The sequence below is a fragment of the Misgurnus anguillicaudatus genome, chromosome 5 (genome assembly GCF_027580225.2).
Source record: "Misgurnus anguillicaudatus chromosome 5, ASM2758022v2, whole genome shotgun sequence".
NCBI lineage: Eukaryota > Metazoa > Chordata > Actinopteri > Cypriniformes > Cobitidae > Misgurnus > Misgurnus anguillicaudatus.
In genome coordinates, this window is record NC_073341.2 from 6,218,437 (window position 1) to 6,238,300 (window position 19,864).

At 41.9% G+C, this 19,864-nt stretch overlaps 1 protein-coding gene across 3 annotated transcripts in view; it reads left to right on the forward strand.

Annotated features, from left to right (window-relative positions):
- The window catches only part of LOC129413407 (acylamino-acid-releasing enzyme-like), a 154,614-nt gene extending 135,363 nt beyond the window's left edge, over window positions 1-19,251 (forward strand). For 2 of the 3 annotated variants that reach the window (XM_055167110.2, XM_055167111.2), the window contains exons 21-23: window positions 12,308-12,410; window positions 18,539-18,645; window positions 18,759-19,251. In XM_055167110.2, coding sequence (XP_055023085.2) covers window positions 12,308-12,410; window positions 18,539-18,645; window positions 18,759-18,864 — 316 coding nt within the window. In that variant the 3' untranslated portion in view covers window positions 18,865-19,251. The remainder of the gene's footprint in view (window positions 1-12,307; window positions 12,411-18,538; window positions 18,646-18,758) is intronic. The other variant, XR_012369499.1, reaches the window with a different exon arrangement.
- Window positions 19,252-19,864: the final 613 nt, after the last annotated feature.

Here is a 19,864-nt window from a genome sequence, read left to right on the forward strand (position 1 = left end):
GATAATTCCATTTTTGTGAAGGACTTTTGATGGAGATCAGATGCAGAGCGTTCCTTAAAACATAGACGGACATACAGCTGTTTGCCCTAGGGCAATACTTCCGCTTTTTATAAGTTGCGGAAGAGCACCACCTGGTGGATAATAGCGGTATCGCAGATTGACGAGATACCTCGTCAATGGCGGGGAAAGAGTTAAGGAGAAGGAGAATTAGGTTTTAAAGCAGAAGGCCGGACACTAGATGTTCCTTTAACCCCACAGTAGTGCCAGCGACTGGGAAGCGCCCTATCTGAGCGGTATAGGAACGCTGGGGAAGCCACCGCCCCGTTAAGGGCTAATGGTGGGCGAAAGTCAACCGTATTTGAGATAAAAAACAGCCATGGCTGTATAAGCAAAGCAGTGCTCTGCTGGGAGAAATGTGGGCTAGTAGGATTAACCCCACGGAAAATACTCACAAAGGAACCCGGTGGGACGCAATGTGAAGCCCGAGCCAGACACATAGGTTCGCAAGGATACAGCTAGTGAAAGGCTGACAGCCAATGCTCCGCAACATAGGCTGCCAAGGCAGCGGAGGAAGAACAATTCAAACCATTACGCATTTTTGCTCTGAATACCTTCCATACTGACACTGCTATGGAGCATCAGTCGGAGGCTGCAAGCCGACTTGCGAGTCTGCTCTCCGTGCTCTCCCTGGTGAGGAAAAAACACGAGAGGATACAGGCTCGATACGAACACTGTAAAATCTAATGAACGTATTAGGTGTCGCCCAACCAGCAGCTCTGCAGATGTCTGTTAGCGAGGAACCACGAGCGAGAGCCCAAGATGAGGCAACACATGTGGAGTGCGCTCTCAATTAAAGGGGCAAGAAATACCCTGCAGATTACGAGCCAGGGCGAAAGTAACAACTATCCAAAGAGACATCCTCTGCTTAGTGACAGCTTTCCCTCTCTGCTGACTAGGGATGGGCGATAACTTATCGTTTGCGATATACCGCCAAAATTTGTCCTCGCGATGAAAATCTGTCACCTCACAATAACAATGATAAATCTAGTTAATGAGGTAGTTTGTGCGCGCCCAATTCACTGTTCACGTGCGGAGAGAAAACAAACATTGCGGAAGGCGGACGTGAAGCTGAGGCTGTGCTTGTTGTTATTACCATGAATTTACCAGAATGCATTTACCAGTAAATACAAAAACGTGCTGTTCAGACATGCAGTGACGTTCCGTCTTGACATCATTCACACATATCAAAATACCAGTAAACTCAGATAAAAAGCGGAAGTTACCTGTGGCGCGCGGCCTTGAGCTCAGTGTCGTATTTGTAAACAATGGCGGGTTATGACTTAAAGGGATAGTTTGGCCAAAAACGATATTAAACCCATGATTTACTCACCCCCAAGCTGTCCGAGTTGCATATGTCCATCGTTTTTCAGACAAACACATTTTCGGATATTTTAGAAAATATTTTAGATCTTTCAGTTGATTAAATGTAATGTTACGGGGTCCAGCCATAGTCCACGACCTTCAAGTAGGGGTGGGCAATAAACCGGTATGATAGTAATTACCGGTATTGTGTCACGCCATGATATGGATTTTGCAAAACCGTTGATACCGGCGTTACATATTTTAAATTCTATTTTTGCACTTATCAGGGTTCCCGTGGGGTGTTAAAAAAAACTAACCTTCAGAAAGTTATACCTATGGCCTTAAAACGCCCAGATCTTCATCCTAGGACTTAAATTTAACTTTATGAATGTTATTTTTTAAGACCCCACGGGAGTTTACCCAAGTCTTAAAAGTCATACCTCCGTTCCCGAGATGCGCTGTCCACAGAAACACAAAACAAAAAGCTCAGATCGCACTTCAATCCATTTTTAATCATCATTTTTTTTAAGAGGATGCACATAATAGTGCACGCAAATCCTGCCAAAGACTATATTTCATGTGTTGTGATCTGTATACAGCGAGTTTGGCGAGAAACAAGCCCGTGGCTTACCTAAGCATTACCAGGTTCTAAAACATACCAGGACCCAGAAGCGAACAAAATCAACACTGCTTTATTGAAAATCCACTTAAACAGTCGGGTTGTCGAGTCCCAAAGCACCAACAGCGCGTCAACAGTGTTATACATTTAGGAGGCTTTTTTACCTCACTGCTCCAAAGTCGTTTAACGGTGTTACTCCCTTTTCACTCAGATCTGCTCTCTACTGCGCCCTGCACGCGCTCTCCAGGTAAGCGATTGGAGGACGGAAAGCAAGAAATTACCGTAATAAACCATAATTTGCCAAAAAGTGCAATTTATCTTCTTTTAGGAACCATTCCTTTTTTGATAGCGCAAATGGTTGAGGAGTTACGGTTAAATTAATAGCGCTTTCAGAGCGCTTTAGCGGATAACGTAAGCAACGTACCAAACACATTAAAAATAGCCTTTAATGGTAAATTTCGTTTTCTTAATGCAGATTTATTAATTAGAGAGGCTATTAAACAATACATAGTGCATATTTACGCATAAAAAAGTAGAGTGTTTTTGGCACTGTGAATCTGCTGGTTAATTAAATTAAATGCAATAAATACATTTTATTAATATAACTAACTTGTATTAATAAACTGCATTTATTTGTGCGTTCAGGGATTAATAATAATTTAAAGTGAGATGGCATCTCTCATCAGATGTTCATATTAACAACAAAAAGAAAATCTTGTTCTTTGTATATTTATAAATCAAACAGACGGTAAACAGCACACAGCTTTAAAGTTGTTGGATGTAGCGTAAAACATTGTAATAAGGCACATAGCCTACCAGCAAATTACCATACTAATTTCCATATTTTCATAGTTCCCATATTAGTGCCAATATGCATAAGAAGATGAGTCCACCCATCCACACAATGGCACTTTTAAAGGATAAAAAATGGGAAAAGATAAAAAATCATGTCTACGTCCAATCCCTCACTTATTAGTAACATAAGGTTAAAAATACAAATTTTGTCCGTAATTTAATTAAGGTTTACTACAGTGTGACTCCAAAATGTTTTATCTCATATGGCAGCATATACCGTTATACCGGCTGAAGAGTGAAAAATACCTTGATATGAATTTTTGCTCATACCGCCCACCCCTACCTTCAAGTCCAAAAAAAGTGCGTCCATCCTTCACAAATTAAATCCAAACGGCTCCAGGATGATAAACAAAGGTCTTCTGAGGGTAATCCGTGCGGTGTTGTTGTAGAAATCTCCATATTTAAAATTTTAATAACGTAATTAACTACCTTCCGGTAGCGCCGCCATCTTAGTCTCATCCGCATTCAGGATGAGAGCTTACGCAGCGTACAGAGGTTTCTCTGCTGCTGCTCTGTCCCCCCGCCCTCCGAATTTGTCATACGTCACTAAGGGTGTTTTCACATATACACTGTTTAGGTCGGCCCAAATGACGTGTCGCTCCGAGTATGGTGCTTTTGGGTCAGTGTGAACACAACAGTCGCACTCGGGTGGCAACTAAACGGCCGCTCCGAGACCGCTCTAAACAGGTAGCGCTCTTGGCATTTTGTTGTAATGAGTTAAAATTCTTTTTTATCACAGAGAAGATTGTTAGTGTCCTGCAGACAATAATTGTTCACCTCACAAGGCTTGTACTAACTTACAGTATAGACTTACAATATAATGTGCTTATACCTCAGGGTTTTCTTCAACTGATCCTCACTGTAAACATTCATAAAACTCTGTTTAACTATCAACACCTAACACTACACTGTTAAAAAATTATGTAGAACTTACAGTATTACTGTCAGCTGTTTGCCAGTAACTTACTGTAGATTTATATGTACACTGTAAAAATTTTGCTGTAATTTTGCAGCTGGTTGCCAGTAACTTACTGTAGAAGATAAAGTCTGAAAATGTTTCATGTTCATTTAACTGTGAACAAAATGTTGCCAGTAAATAACATCAATGTAAAATCTACAGTAAGTTACTGCAGCCAGCTGCCAGTAATACCCAGTAATGGTGTAATTTCTACAGAATGTTTTTTACAGTGTATGTTATTTACTGGCAAGAGTCTGTTCAAAGTTAAATGAACATTAAACATTTACCAGTCTTTTTATTTAAAGAATAAAACCATCAAATAACAGCCTCATGCAAAGCATTCTGGGAACCAAAATATGAAGGAAACAACAGAAAAAGGATGATGGCCGATCATGAGGATTTCTGGTTGCCAGAATGCTTTGCATGAGGCTGTTATTTTGTGGTTTTATGCTGTAAAATCATAGACTTGTTAATGTTTAGTGTTGATTTGGCTTTGAACAAACTGTTGCCAGTAAATAACATATATTTAAATCTACATAGGTTACTGGCAAACAGCTGCATACAACTAATTTTTTTAACAGTGTGATAATAAACCGGTGGTTTAAAATCTCTCATACTCCCAGGGTTTAACATGATAGACTTGCACACATAATTTGCCATCAAAAATGTTTTGAGTAACATGTCATGTAATAATGATTGGTTAAGAATATGTGTAACATATATGATTTTACACAATCATTTCTTGTACTACTGTAAATTCAGAAATGCAGATGCTGTTCACCCACCATGCTCTCAGTGACCCCATGCAGGAGTAAAGCTGTGCTGCTGATAGATGCCATTGCTCTCCTCACTGCCAGTCAACATCTTTGGCAGCTAACATTATGAGATTAGACACTTCTATGATTATGCTTAAATCAACTATACACTTCTTATGAACAATATATTTATGTTTTATTTTCACCTGTTACTTTATTGTCCACTCAAGTTGCTGCTTTTGAAACGTACCCCCAAATAAAAAAATGTACATTTAAGTTACATTTAAAGTTAAATATAATCATTCATCTGCTAAATATTTATTATATAGGTTACTTAGTAACCTACATATTGTCTTTTAAAGGTTAAGATCTATGTTATATTTAAAAATCACAGTATATAAAAAATACAGAAAAAGTAAAATAGAGCCATACAGGGATTGAACCTTGGTCTCCGCATGCGCTGTTAAGAGCACTAACCGCTAGGCCATCACTTGTGATGTTGTAAAAACGTGTTGAGTATTGAGAAAGTTATGATATTTTTAATATTAGAAATCAGGGCAAAAAGTTATATATGGATGTCTATGGAATGTGTGTGACCGAAATGCTGCTTATTCACAAGTTTTTGCTTGTAACTTTCTCATTTTATCAGATATTTGCATGAAATTTTAACAGAAGGTAGAATGTTGTTATTACTTTCAAATGAAATTATAAACATTTATTGTTTTAGTCCAGTGGTTCTCAATCCTGGTACTGGAGGCCCACTGCTCTGCACATTTTGTATGTCTCTCTTATCTGACAGACAATGAGATCTCTGCTATTGAGCTGATGATTTGAATCAGCTGAGTTAAACAAGGGAAACATACAAAATGTGCAGAGCAGTGGGCCTCCAGGACCAGGATTGAGAACCACTGTTTTAGTCAGATTGGGCATCAGACTTTAGTTGGAATGGGCAACAGACCCATGGTAACCATGGTTTTTAGAACGATACCTGCAGTGGACGTTCTGACAGAACGTTCACTGTAGTCTATTAATAGATACGCGACTACGAAATTTCCGCGGTTTATTTAAATACCTTCTCCACCATAGACTCAGAGTACAATGTTTCAGGACCAAAATAAAAGATATTTATTTGGGTCCATCTACCTTTCATTAGAGACCAGAGCTTAGTGGAAGCACACCGCCCGGTTGAAAGTGACACAAATGTTTAAACAGTTGCTGTGAATTAAAAACACCTCCGAGTTGAAAGTTAAAAACATTGATCGATTTGATCCACGCTCGACCGGGCTGCTCAAGAATAGCGTGCACGCGCAATTATTTTGACTAGGGAAATCTGGATCATATTAGTTGGATTGCATAAACTTCATTTACCTTTTTTGAAACCGCTTTAGCCTCGACTCATTTGTTAGGTTAAAGGAACAGTATGTAGGATTGTGGTCAAAACTGGTACTGCAATCACAAAACTTGTGGCTAAAACTGGTACTGCAATCTTACAACTGGTGGCCAATACACAACATGACAACATAAACATCAGTTGAGGGCTGCAACTCCACTTTTTAAATGACAATATCCTGGCCGGACCACTGTTGTCAGTGATATAAGTATTTGAAATGAAAATGATTTCTTAATGTCTAGTGACATATCAGGGCCATTTTATGATGAATTGATATACATTTCTTTCATACTGTTCCTTTAATTCAAGTCAGGTTTGTAACTTTAATCCTCGCTTTTCCAAGCGAGTTTTATGAAATTGCCCTCTGGTCCGTTGCATAGAGATTCTCTGTCTCCTTTACGTTTGAGCTGATGATTTTATAAATGCATAGCTGTCCTCCACACACAAATAGTGACATTACGGGCTTTTTAGCAAACGGCTCCGTGAGAAAGGCTTTAATAGAACAGCTGCCCAATTTCGCGTTAAAGCAAAGAAACTTCACAAAGACGTGCATTGTTTATCTCCACATCTTGATAGCTGCGCTCTCTCTGTCAGGCTGGTTGTCGTGGAAACGTGGGGGTGGTCATGAGACGGTAAGAGCTGTCAGAGACCAATGACAGCGCTGACCGTTGTCACGTGGTGTACGGTGCGGCATTTCGAGTGCAGTAAAAAAAATAATATGTGAACACGGACCGCACTAACTGAAAAATGATACAATGTATATTGGTGCGCTCCGAGGCCGCACCACGGTGCGCACCAACATATGTGAAAACAACCTAAGAAAAATGCGTACACTACTAGAGGTCGACCGATATGTCTTTTTCTCTGGCCGATGCCGATATTTAGAAATCTGGGCAGCTGATGGCCGATATGTTTGGCCGATTTTCTTTATGTACATAATAATCAAAATGTTCTCATCATTAGCAGATATTTTAAATGTAAAATGTCACTATTTAAGTCAAAGTATTTTAAAAAATTTTGACTGGTCTTTCTGAAGAGTTTTACAACCTCCTCTGCACCATGAATTTATCAGACACAGATATTACCTTACACACTGTCATCATCTTTGATCAGTTTTTTTACCATGGCTTTTATTGCTTTGTAGGATAAAATCCTTATTTGGTAGACCTGATAAATTATTTATTCATCATAAAGTTAACATAGTAAATGTCTATGTTTTTTAGTTGAGACTGTTATTTAGGGCAAATCTTTCTAAACACATTTACATTCTCATTTCTGAGGCGCTATAAGTGACTGATTGTGCTGACAGTGACGTCTTGTGAGTTTAGTGTTGGGACAGATCTGTTGTTTCAACCGTTCATTCAAACAAATCCGTTCAAAGGAGTCAGTTCGCGAATCGGACGCGCTGTGTTTTCTAATCCAGGCTGAGCAGCACCAAACTGTAAACAAAGTCTTACTGTAACAACACGAAAAACATTTCCTCTGTGGATATTATTTGGTCTTCCGACCTTTCGCCATCGAGTCATTTTTGTTTTGAGTAATAAAAGCAGGGAGACAGAAAGCGTGCGCGCGGTTCTTCTCTCTCTCTGTCACGCAAACAAAACTCATCATCACTCATTAATCACATGAAATGAGCCTAATCTTTGCACGGACAGTGCACCGCGAGACATAAGCCCGTCGCGCTGTTGTACTGGCTGCTTAATTCGTGCGACCCCGCCATTGTTTAATAAAGCTGTTTGTGAACAATGCATGGCTGCACACACACGAGACGGGAGCGATCTGCAGCGTCACGAGTTCTACAACAGCGCTTAGGTGCCCGCAGATGCGCCTGCCTATTAATCGGCCTAATTTTGCAGCAAAATCGGCCAAAGCCGATTTTTTTAAATATGCCAAAAATCGGCCAATTAATCGGCCGGCCGATAAATCGGTCGACCTCTATACACTACGCTAATACTCTCTCCTGAGTCTAAGATGGCGACGCTACCGGAAGGTAGTTTATTACGTTAATAAAATTTTAAATATGGATATTTCTACAACAACTCCGCACGGACTACCCTCAGAAGATCCTGGAGCCGTTTGGATTTATGAAGGATGGATGCACTTTTTTTGGACTTGAAGGTCGTGGACTATGGCCGGACCCCGTCTCACTCTCATAATGGGAGAGGGAGGGTGTTACTGCGCCGAGTCGAAGTACTCCCAAAAGTGCTATTACGCCATAAAATATAGTTCCTCTTTTAAATCCGCTTAGAAAAGGCTACGTTTTATTTTGTACCACCAAACTTGCTCGTATAACTACTCGTCTTAAATAGGAAAAACGTTGATGTGTTTGGTCACTTCTAACTTTATCTCTGATTGGTACCATTGAATGAATGGGGCTAAGCTAAATGCTATTGAAGCATCGCAGCGCGCTCCAGCACTTACGTGCATGCACACAGATGATAGAGGGATGTATCAACAATTCTTAGTTAAGGTAATAACATATTTTAATATTGAACATGAGTAGACTATTCCTTTAATGTTGAAACACATCTAAAGACATTGTTACTTTTCCAGTTTGCACTATTTTTGCACAATGAGAGTATAAATAAATACAGAATCGGCGTTTACATTTTAAACTTGTAATTGATTTGAATTATTATTTTGTAATTGTTGTTGTGTGATGTTTTTCAGCACAGTCACAGTGGAACACAACTAAAAAACATAACGTAATCTGATATTTTACAGAAGAGAATAATTTATCGTCAAATTTTATCGTCACCGCAACAAACAAAACTGAAATTACTGTGATACATTTTTTAGGCCATATCGCCCATCCCTACTGCTGACCACCATAACAGACAAAGAGCTGGTCTGAGGTCCTGAGGCTTTGCGTGCGAACCACGTAGAGTCACAGTGCGCGTTCGGGGCACAACAAAGCCATCCCAGACAGCAGACGACTCTGGTCCGGATCCGCACCGGATCAGTGCCAGAGCTGTTGACTTCGGCACAGATCCGGAGCGGATCCGGCCCAGAGTCGTCTGCTGTCTGGGATGGTTGGGTCTGCCTCCTCCGGGAGCGGCACTTGCGGGCTCGCCGCCTGGTCTCTGGGGGGAGTGGTGGGGGCTTTGGGCGCGTGGCCTGGTCTGGGTCTCAGTGAGGCTGCAGGACCAAACTGAAGGCACGAATCGTCAACAGAGAATGCATGTAAATCCCCTACTCTCTTCACGGAGGCCAATGCTAGCATTGACAAAAACTTCAGACTTGCAGACTGCAAAGGCTCGAACGGGGGACCTGTAGGGCTTCAGCGCCATGGACAGGTCTCAGGTAGGAATACAGGGAGGGCGCGAGGGGTTTAGCCTGCGAGCGCCTCTTAAAGTCTAATAACCAAATCATGCTGGCCAACTGATCTGCCGTTGATAAGTGAGTGATGAGCAGAAATAGCGGCGATATCAACTTTAATGGTGGAGGGGGACAGCCTACCATCTAACCTATATTGAAGATATAAAAGCACAATGTTAATGGGGCATTCTCGGGGGTCCTCGCATTGCGAAGAGCACCAGGTGACGAAAAGATGCTCTCAGATGCTTCTGACTCCAAAGGAGGAGATGACGAGCGAGATGCGACAGGTGATAAGTCGACGTAAATATAAGCAGAATGCGAACAACACTCTGTCTCTGAGATTTTAATACCGTGACTAGCATGGAGACACGGGGAGAGAGAGACAGCTTGAATGGTGTACTTAGTATTAATATGCCCACACCACGAACGCAGAGCGAAAAACCGGTCTAAGGCGAGGGGAGATGAACACATGAAGTACACGTCTTACAGGTCTAAGGCTGCAAACCGATCTGAATATTGAAATATGAGCCTCGTCGTTATCATCCTAAAGGATCACATTTGTAGAGCCGGTGCGTAAATCAATCGGTCATAACCCGCCGCATATTTTGGGTACTATGAGATAAAGGCTGGAAAACCCTATCACCATTTCGGTTAGAGGGACCGGCTCGATACGTCCTTCGCCAGCAGGACATAGACCTTTGCACGCAGTACATGTGCATCGGACGCTTCACTATAGTGAAACGAATGCCCGAGAATTTTGAGTGTGTGCCGGTAATTGTATTTCGTAACCGAGGCGGATCGTGCGTAAAACCCAACAAGACGGACTGGGAACTGAAGCCAAGCACCCAGGAACCGTACGAGGAGAATTAATGAAACTACCGAAGTAGGACTGCCGGTGCGTCTGCTGTGACAGCATAAACATCTACAGTCTGTGTGTGTGTGACACTGACCTGAGCCCACTGAGAGTGATGGTCCTCTGGTCTCCTGCGCGGAGAGCCTAGACTCCGGAAAACACCTGCTGGCGATAGAGGAGAGGTAGGGTGAGCTGGTGTGTGCCCGCTCACGGCTCTCTCGATCCTCCGGAGACCTGGAGAGGGAAGAGGAATGCATGTGTGGTTAAGTGGGTACCGGCTGGACAGCCGGTGGAACACATGCAAATCAAGGATTTTCCACCAGACCCTTTACCAGGGGAAGGAGCGGATCACCGTCTCCTGAAGAGTGATCCTCTGCCACTCCGGGTTGACTGTCTCTGGCCACTTAAGATCCCGATTTTCACGGGAAGCGGCTAAGCGGGCGGGGCGAGCTGCTGACGACCGGTTCCCCTGCGCTGCCGAGATGCGGTCCGAGTAGGGGAACAGAGGTGGCCGCCGCAGGACGCCGACGGCGAGAGGCAGACTGAGGAGCCGGCGTTGGTGGACCAAGGGCAGCTCTCTTCCGCCGGGGCACGACCTAGGAGATCGCCTCAGTCTGCACAACGGAGCTGTACGACTCCCCGGGCTCGCCGAAGAGGCCGGTCTGTGAGACAGGAGCATTCAGGAAGTTGTTCTCGACTGCATCCGTCATGTCAGCCAGACACAGCCAAAGGTGGCGATCTTGAACCACTGTGAAGGACATCGCACGACTGAAGGTCGCAGTCTACCTCGTAAATCTCTAAAGCCTTCGCTTGGTAAACCTGCAGCAACGTTATTGCGCGCAGGGCTGAAGCCGCCTCTCCACATGCCTGATGGGCAGCGCCCATAACCGGACGACTGTCTACAAACACAGGAGGGAAGGGTTGGGTGGTCCCTCCAGGAACGCAGCTGCATCGCAACCCCCGCTCCACTGAAGGGGTCCCCGCGCTTAGCGGCTCCGTTAGTGAGGGAGGTCAGGGGTGAAAGCTGAACGGCCGAAACGGCCGTAAATCACATCAGCTCTTCGTGCCGTCGGGAAAGAAAGGCACAGGAGGTGAGGACCGAGAGGCCCGAGCAGCTCCAAAGTACCAATCATGTGGGCGGGACGGTTCGGGCGGAGAGGGGTTAATCCCTCCAACTCTACCGTCTCTGCCGCTCGAGCGGGAACAGTCGCCATCTCCGGGACGACTCCGCCTTGGAGGGAAAAAATAGGCACCCCTCTGATGCTGCAGAAGTGACGGGACCAGGAGGAGGTCCAATGGATTCGGCAGAAATCGTAGAACATGACTCTGCAGTCTCCACCAGAGCCTCAACCGGCTGAGGATGAGAAGGCCGGTAGGTGGAGGACGCATCCTCCGTCCTACTCAGCGTAGTGATGCGAAGAGCGTCCTGCGAGCGCTTGACAGCCACACCATGGCAGCGTCAGCACTGTAAAGGTGCGGACTGTCGTTCCTGTAGAAACGACAGTCGTCTCCGCAATCCAAGAGGGTTATGCTCTCACAGAGAGAACAAAAACTCTCCACGAACGCAGCCTCGGAGTGCTCGATGCCCAAGCACGAAGACAGCGCTCGTGACCGTCACTGGAGCCCTTATACTTCTCGCATCCAAGATCGCACGGACGAAAAGCTATCCTGAAAAGGAAGCTGATCTCTGAATATACGAGAGAGTGGCTGTCTTTAAAAAGACACAGAGCTCTCACGTATCACTCTTTTAGGGAAATCACTCTTTAGGTGCTCAGCTGATGATGCGCACAGGGAGAGGCAACACACACTAAACTCAAAACAAAAAAGATGCAGAGCAGTGGAATACTGCGAGCGTCCGCTGTGTTAGTACTGCTTGTCAATCAACTTCAGCAACCGTTCCCAGAAGAGCAAGTAGCTTCTCAGTAGCAGATAATGCTGGCTTTCGAAGCCAAAAAGCTAATTTCCATATTTGCACCTGCGGCTTATATACGCACGTGGCATGGCGGCGCCAGCATTATGCAAATATCTCAATGCCAAGTTCATTGGCGTTTTAGTAGTATACGAAGCAGATTGGTCTCTCTAAGCGAGTTCCCAATTCATCGGTCACGACATGACGTCGTAGTGACAGACTGAAAGGGAACTGTGGGTAGATGTTGTTGAGGAGATTTTGATGTTAATTAAGGATTTATTTTTCCAGGTGTATGGTGGAGGCAGGGTATGACTATAAGACTGACATTCAGCTTAGTCCTGCTGTACTGGAGCAGATGTTAAATAAATCACCAATCAAACATGTTATCAAGGTGAGATCTCCCTATAGATGATGCTGTATTAAAATGTGATAAATGAACTCGTTTTATAGTTGCTTCAATGTAATGACACACTTGATGTGTGTGTGTGTGTGTGTGTGTGTGTGTGTGTGTGTGTGTGCGTGCGTGCGTGCGTGCGTGCGTGCATATGTGTACTCACAGGACTGAAATCGTTTGTCATTTTAAGTGTTTACGAGGAGTGCAGATGTCTGCTTTCTACTTTACATAACAATCCCTCCCCAAAGTGTTGACTCAGAATAAAACTGACACGTTCTTCTTCACACATTGCAGGACATGTTACATGTTTTAACTGTGGAAACTGTATCGAGATGTATCACAATGGTTTGTCTACAAAAAACATGCAGATATTTATTTTAACCCTCATAAGCCCCGATTTTTGTGTTTACATTATAGTTCTGTGGGGGTCAAAATGACCCCAGAAATTATAAGCGTGATTACAAAAAATATATATTTTTAATGATACGAACAATATATTTTTTTGTTTACTTCCCATCTATACATTAATGCTGTGTTTTGGGAGATATGAAGTACTTTTGTACTATTTTACCACTAACTTCCTCAACTACACCATTAGCCTGCATGTAAAATAATTTTTTTATGAAAAATTCACAATAAATTATGATCAAAATTTGATTTAAATTATTTTTAGATATTGATCTAGATGTTATGTGATGAATTTGGCCATCTGCTGGTTAGAAAAAACATAAAAGAATTACAGTAATAAATAAATAATTTCGACCAGCAGAGGCCCATAGAGACCCATTCATTTTTGGCATTTTTCATTCATTTTCCAAGGGCCTCTTTTGTAAACACTTTTTTTTTTAACATATTTACAGAACGATTGACAGATATTCTAGAAAAGTCACAAAATCTTATTCCACTGAGAAGAAGGGAACCATTTTTTAACTAAAGAAAAGTGCCATGGGGTCATTTTGATAAATGTTAAAGGTACACTCCACTTTTTGAAAATAGGCTCATTTTCCAGCTCCCCTAGAGATAAACATTTGATTTTTACCGTTTTGAAATCGATTCAGCCGATCTCTGAGTCTGGTGCTAGCACTTTTAGCATACCTTAGCATAATCCATTGAATCTAATTAGACCATTAGCATCGCATTCAAAAATAACCAAAGTCTTTCGATATTTTTCCTATTTAAAACTTGACTCTTCTGTAGTTACATCGTGTACTAAGACTAACGGAAAATTAAAAGTTGTGATTTTCTAGACTGATATGGCTAGGAACTATACTCTCATTCTGGCGTAATAATCAAGGACTAATCATGGTCAAGTTTTAAATAGGAAAAATATCAAAACTCTTTTTTTTAGATTCTAATAGTCTAATCCAGGGGTCCCCAACCTTTTTTACACTGCGGACCGGTTCCAGCTTTAAAAAAAATCCGCGGACCGGGGGGTGAGGTTGGGGGGGGGTGATGGTCGCTGAGTTGCTGTTCAAACAAAGTGCTGAAAATTCTCTTTTTGAAATGTATAATGTTTTAAACGGAATAAACATAACCTTGCATTAGGAAAATGAATAATTGCTTTATTTATAGTATATTTTCTATAGATGTGTAAAACCATATTTTGGCGGATTGTTATTTTACTTTCATTGTTTCACTAGTTTACCTGTCCATTTAGTCTTAATAATTAATGGTAAATGAACTTGGCTTGCTGTTCTCGGAGGCAGTTCGAATCTTGGTCGGGCTCGAGCCCCAAGTCCAAGTAACAGAACAAAAAAAAAATGCAGTGAAGGAGGAGAGATGCCAGAAGAATTGCGGCTGGGCGCAGAGGCTCACGTTTACCATATGATTTTAATGATGATTGACAGTTTAGGTTCCTTTTCAAACCTAAGCTAAAAGCACAGCCGTTAAAATATGATTAATAGTTTATTATGATCATGGTGCCATGATCGCTGGATAATTCTGAAGTTGTTTTAAAGAAGAATAAAATAATTACTTTTCAGTCATTTGCGATGCCCATGTCACACAGTTGAACGTCTCCGCGTATTTACATGATTTGCGTTGTACATTTGCAAATTATTCATAAAGTTATAACTCTGCAATTCTTTGATCGATTGTGTTTTAGAAGTACTGTATGCTCAAAACTCTTATGACAGCAATGTGATCGCTGATGCGCTGGTAGAGAGAGAGAGACCAAGAAAAAGAGAGAGCGCGACTCTGTACAACAGTGGAAATGATCTATGTTATTTGAAGTCGGCTCTTAAAGTACAAAATCCCCGATTAAGCTATTACGTGGCTATTATAAAAAAAAAATCCGGGACGTTCTTGCGACCCGGTGGCAACTTGTCCACGACCCGGTACTGGGTCGCGACCCGGTGGTTGGGGACCTCTGGTCTAATCAGATTCAATGGATTGTGCTAAGCTATGCTAAAAGTGCTAGCGCCAGACCCAGAGATAAGCTGAATGGATTCCAAAACAGTAAATCAAATGTTTAACTCTAGGGGAGCTGTAAAATGAGCCTATTAACAACCATTTTTGAAATCACCTAAACAAACACGCCCCTACCCCAATAGAATCTGGACCTTCTGTTGATAGACCCGCCCCACACAAACGCAAACCGGCATTTGATTTGATTTGATTGGCTATAAGTGTGTTTTGGTAGTCGGCCCGTCTCCTTTTCCAACGCATTTTTCAAACATCGTGGACTCCGCCTTTAAGCTTGGCATGCCTTATAAATACAGTGCTTATAGCACAGTAGACAAAGATTTCAGTTGATTGTGTGTTTACATGAATAAAAAATATACAAATAGAGCACTAATGTATCTTTTACTATTTAGTGTTTTTGTAACCTTCCAGCTGTACCATGAGCCGATGATGCTTAGATGTGAAGGCCTGCTTTGTGAAGTCATAGCAGCAAAACAAGTCAATTTCCCAGTTTGGTTTTAAATAATTGCACTGAGAAATAGGTTGTCAAACTCTTGTTATTTATTTCCTATCATGAACCTTGCAGAGCACTGACTTCTGTTATGAGCTCAGCGTGTTTAATACATGAATGTGTTTTTTCTTAAAGGAATAGTCTACTCATTTTCAATATTAAAATATGTTATTACCTTAAAGGATAATTCCGGTATTTAACACTTTGAGTCTCATTTCTGGTTTGTTTTGGATGAACTACAGTGATGGACACAGAAATTTTGACAATGGGTCGTGTCTTCAGTTTTTGACTCGTTTAGAAGCCTCTCTTGACTGCTTCAGAATTGAAGTCAATGGCCATGCACAAACATGTCATTAAAACAACACTTAACGTTCATTTTCAAAACTGTGCTACTCACCGAGTGGTTCGTGGTGTTCGTTGATGATTAAAAACAAGTTGTGTAGCGAAATACCGTTTCTGTCGTGTTTTATTTGGCATTTTGTAAAATTCCATTGACTTCTCTGGAAGACTCATTGCTCGCTGATATATCACTCCGCCGCCGGGAAACAGAAAAGGGTCTGTTTACATGCGGTTGTTGTTTTTTCGCTCGGTTTCTCTCAGAATACATTTTTCCCATATTTGTAGGGCTGGACTAGTATATTGTAATATTTGTTCCGTGGGTTGACATTCGATTTTCAGTTTTGAGATTCGAATATATATATAAATATTTTACAGCGTTTAATGCAGAGCTTTTGCCAAGCAGGAAGTGCGCTTCACGCTCCCGCTCTATAGGTGGCGCAGAGAGACCAACATCCATAGCCAACAGCCACCAAATGGCACCAGTGGAAGATCGCCTCAAACGGAAAACGTGCTTCCTGGTTTGGCATTCACGCTAATAATGTTGTAAATAACGTTCAGTTTCTTGCAAAAACTGATTGATTTACTTCACAAGACGTCAATATGTCACACGGAGTTATGGTGGATTACTGTTGTATTGGATATATATGCTTTAGCTCTTAAAGTGTGCGGATCTGTTGACTTGCATGATGGAGCACTGGGGTTTCTGCAAAATATCTTCTTTATTGTTCTGCCGATGAAAAAAACATATTGGATGGTGTTATAAATAAACTTGATTTTGAAAGTATGCTACCGTTTTATTACAGTTTGTTGGACTACGTTCATTCATGCTTCAGACTCAAATATAGAGCGGAAGTATATAAGCGGTTGTGAGGTATCTGAAAAAATAGTTCCACTATAGCAAATAACACGGATTGAAATCATACATTGCGCCAATATATTTGTTTTTAATCATCAACGAACACCACGAACCACTCGGTGAGCAGCACAGTTTTAAAAATGAACGTTAAGTGTTGTTTTAATGACATGTTTGTGCATGGCCATTGACTTCCATTCTGAAGCAGTCAAGAGACGCTTCTAAACGAGTCGAAAACTCAAGATACGACCCATTGTCAAAATTTCTGTGTCCATCACTGTAGTTCATCCAAAACAAACCAGAAATGAGACTCAAAGTGTTAAATATCAGAATTATCCTTTAACTAAGAATTGTTGATACATCCCTCTATCATCTGTGTGCGTGCACGTAAGCGCTGGAGCGCTGCGACGCTTCGATAGCATTTAGCTTAGCCCCATTCATTCAATTGTACCATTTAGAGAGAAAGTTAGAAGTGACCAAACACATCAACGTTTTTCCTATTTAAGACGAGTAGTTATACGAGCAAGTTTGGTGGTACAAAATAAAACATAGCGCTTTTCTAAGCGGATTTAAAAGAGGGACTATATTGTATGGCGGAATAGCACTTTTGGGAGTACCTCGACTGCCTGAAAAGTCCGCTCCCCTTCTCCCTCTCATAATGGGAGAGGGAGGGTGTTACTGCGCAGAGTCGAAGTACTCCCAAAAGTGCTATTACGCCATAAAATGTTGCTCCTCTTTTAAATCCGCTTAGAAAAGCGCGACATTTTATTTTGTACCACCAAACTTGCTCGTATAACTACTCGTCTTAAATAGGAAAAACGTTGATGTGTTTGGTCACTTCTAACTTTATCTCTAAATGGTACCATTGAATAAATGGGGCTTAGCTAAATGCTATCGAAGCGTCACAGCGCGCTCCAGCGCTTACGTGCACGCACACAGATGATAGAGGGATGTATCAACAATTCTTAGTTAAGGTAATAACATAGTTTAATATTGAAAATGAGTAGACTATTCCTTTAAAGGTGACATAGAATGGTTGAACAGAGTATTTATTCTTGTTCTGTGATGTGACATGTAGACAAAAAAAATTTGTTTGGGTCTGTAATGCCTTAGAAGCTTCCTAAAAACCTCTCTTAGGGGCCAGTCACACCAAAAGCGCTTTAAACACTTGCAAACGCAAGGCGCGACGCACTGCCTTTTTTAAAAAAGAACAGTGCGACGCGGCTTTTCATATTGCTAAGCAACCACCGAGTCAGCTGTCTTGTCAATCAAATATTGAAGCGTGAGCGCTCTTTTGCTGTTAACTGTCATATTAGCAGAAACTTTAAAAAGAGGACGCTTGCTCTGACCATGTTTGAGGGTGAGAGGTGCACAAACACGCAGGAGAGAGTGAGCGAGTGGAGTCCGGTTCTTCAAAGCAACTGTAAACTTCCCTCACTACAACGTAAGGCCCGCCTCTCCCCTCATTCGATTGGACAATGGAAAGACACGAATGACGTCGGCGCTTCTCCACTCTCAGCGCTCCTTCAAAAACGCGTGCGCGGCAGGCGGCAAAAAACTGCAAGGCGCTCGGCGCGCATAAACAGCGCGCAAACGCGCCCTGCCCATAGAATATCATTCAAAAAAGGCGCCTGCAACTGCCATAAACGCTTTTGGTGTGACTGGCCCCTCAGATAGCTCTATTAGGGTGGGGGATTTCAAACAAGTGGTTTTGCACCTATTTGGCTCCCCCTACTGGCTTAACTTGCAATCTCATTACTGATTGGCTGACTTTGCTGCCACTCAAAAAATGTAGCCAATTATTTTAAAGTGGATGGGGACTTAGATGCCTGTGATGTCATAAGCTTCCGTCTTTCAGATTGGGCTGTTTTCTGGCTGACATTTCTAAAAGAGGAATTTCTATGAGACTGAGATGTTTAGCATGTTTAGCACTTTTTGTGTGTTCGTGAATGTGGGTAGACTACCATAATTCAACAAAGACAAGGTAAAAATGGTTTTTCATTCTCTGTCCCCTTTAAGGTAAAGACGCCTGTACTTCTGATGTTAGGAGAGGATGACCGGCGTGTACCCAATAAACAGGGTATTGAATACTACAAAGCCCTAAAAGCTTTAAAGGTGCCAGTGAGGTAAGTGCATCGACTGTATGACACGTCTTATACTGTATTTAAGGTCAGTAAATGTATCTAGAATAAGGATTCTCTAAACCTTTGTTGTCTTTTGTGCTCGCATGTGTTTACAGACTGTTGTGGTACCCGGGCAATAATCACGCTTTATCCAAAGTGGATGCAGAATCTGATGCTTTTGTGAATGGTGCTCTCTGGATGCTTCAGCATCTGTCGCTGTGATGTCACTTCCTCTTTATATAATCTGTCCTCAGCTCTGTGATTCTCGTTCTTTAGAAATAACAACTACGGCTTAGCTTTGTCATGTGAAGACAATGGTTTAAATAAAATAAATTAATCACAACTAATTTTCTACATCTAAGAGTTACACAGACACTAAAAACATATTTCAAGAAATCCAGTCAGGAAGTCAGAGTTTTATACTTCTCCCAGTCAACCATACAGGATCTTTTCCTTTCAGTTGTTACCAATTTTGTACCATGTTGTTTAGCAGTTCACCCACAGTCATGTCTCTTTATTTCTCTGATGGCCCTCTGCGTTTTGTAATGTTTATTTTACAAAAGAGTCTTTCAAGAGACTGCATTGTTTTCAATAAAATGTTTGAACTGACTTCAGACTTCAGGTTATCATTTCTACAAATTTAAATCAACATGCTGGATCAAACATCCTTTGTGACACAAAGGTCACCTAATTTTTGAGACTTGTGACACAGCATTAAGAAAGTCTATTTGCATGTCTGAAACTACTGGAATCCACTTCTGTAAAAATTTTTTTTTACTTGAATCTCAGTTTCATCATAGCAGAAAGGCAAACAGATTTAATGCTGCGTTCCAGGTAGGTTTTTTAACCCGTGAATTACGACTTCAAAACCACGACTCACGACTATATGCGTTCCAGGCAGCCTGTAACCCGTGTTTTTACAACCTTCTACCTGTGAAAGTGCACTGGAACGGCTGTCAAACCAGTGACTTCCCACCCGTGAACTCGTACTAGATCGATGTACTCCCAGTTCAGAGTCGTGAGTCGTGGTTTTGACGTCGTGATTTACGGGTTACAGGTTGCCTGGAACGCAGCATTAGTCTTTTGAGCTCGATCCATCACATGTCTTCTCATCATTTCTTCCTATTCATGCTGTAAACAGTAAAGTGAGCCTAAAAAGTTGACTTGCATTCCTTTCACAACTCTTCATGATGACAAACAACACTAAAACACACCAGAGGTT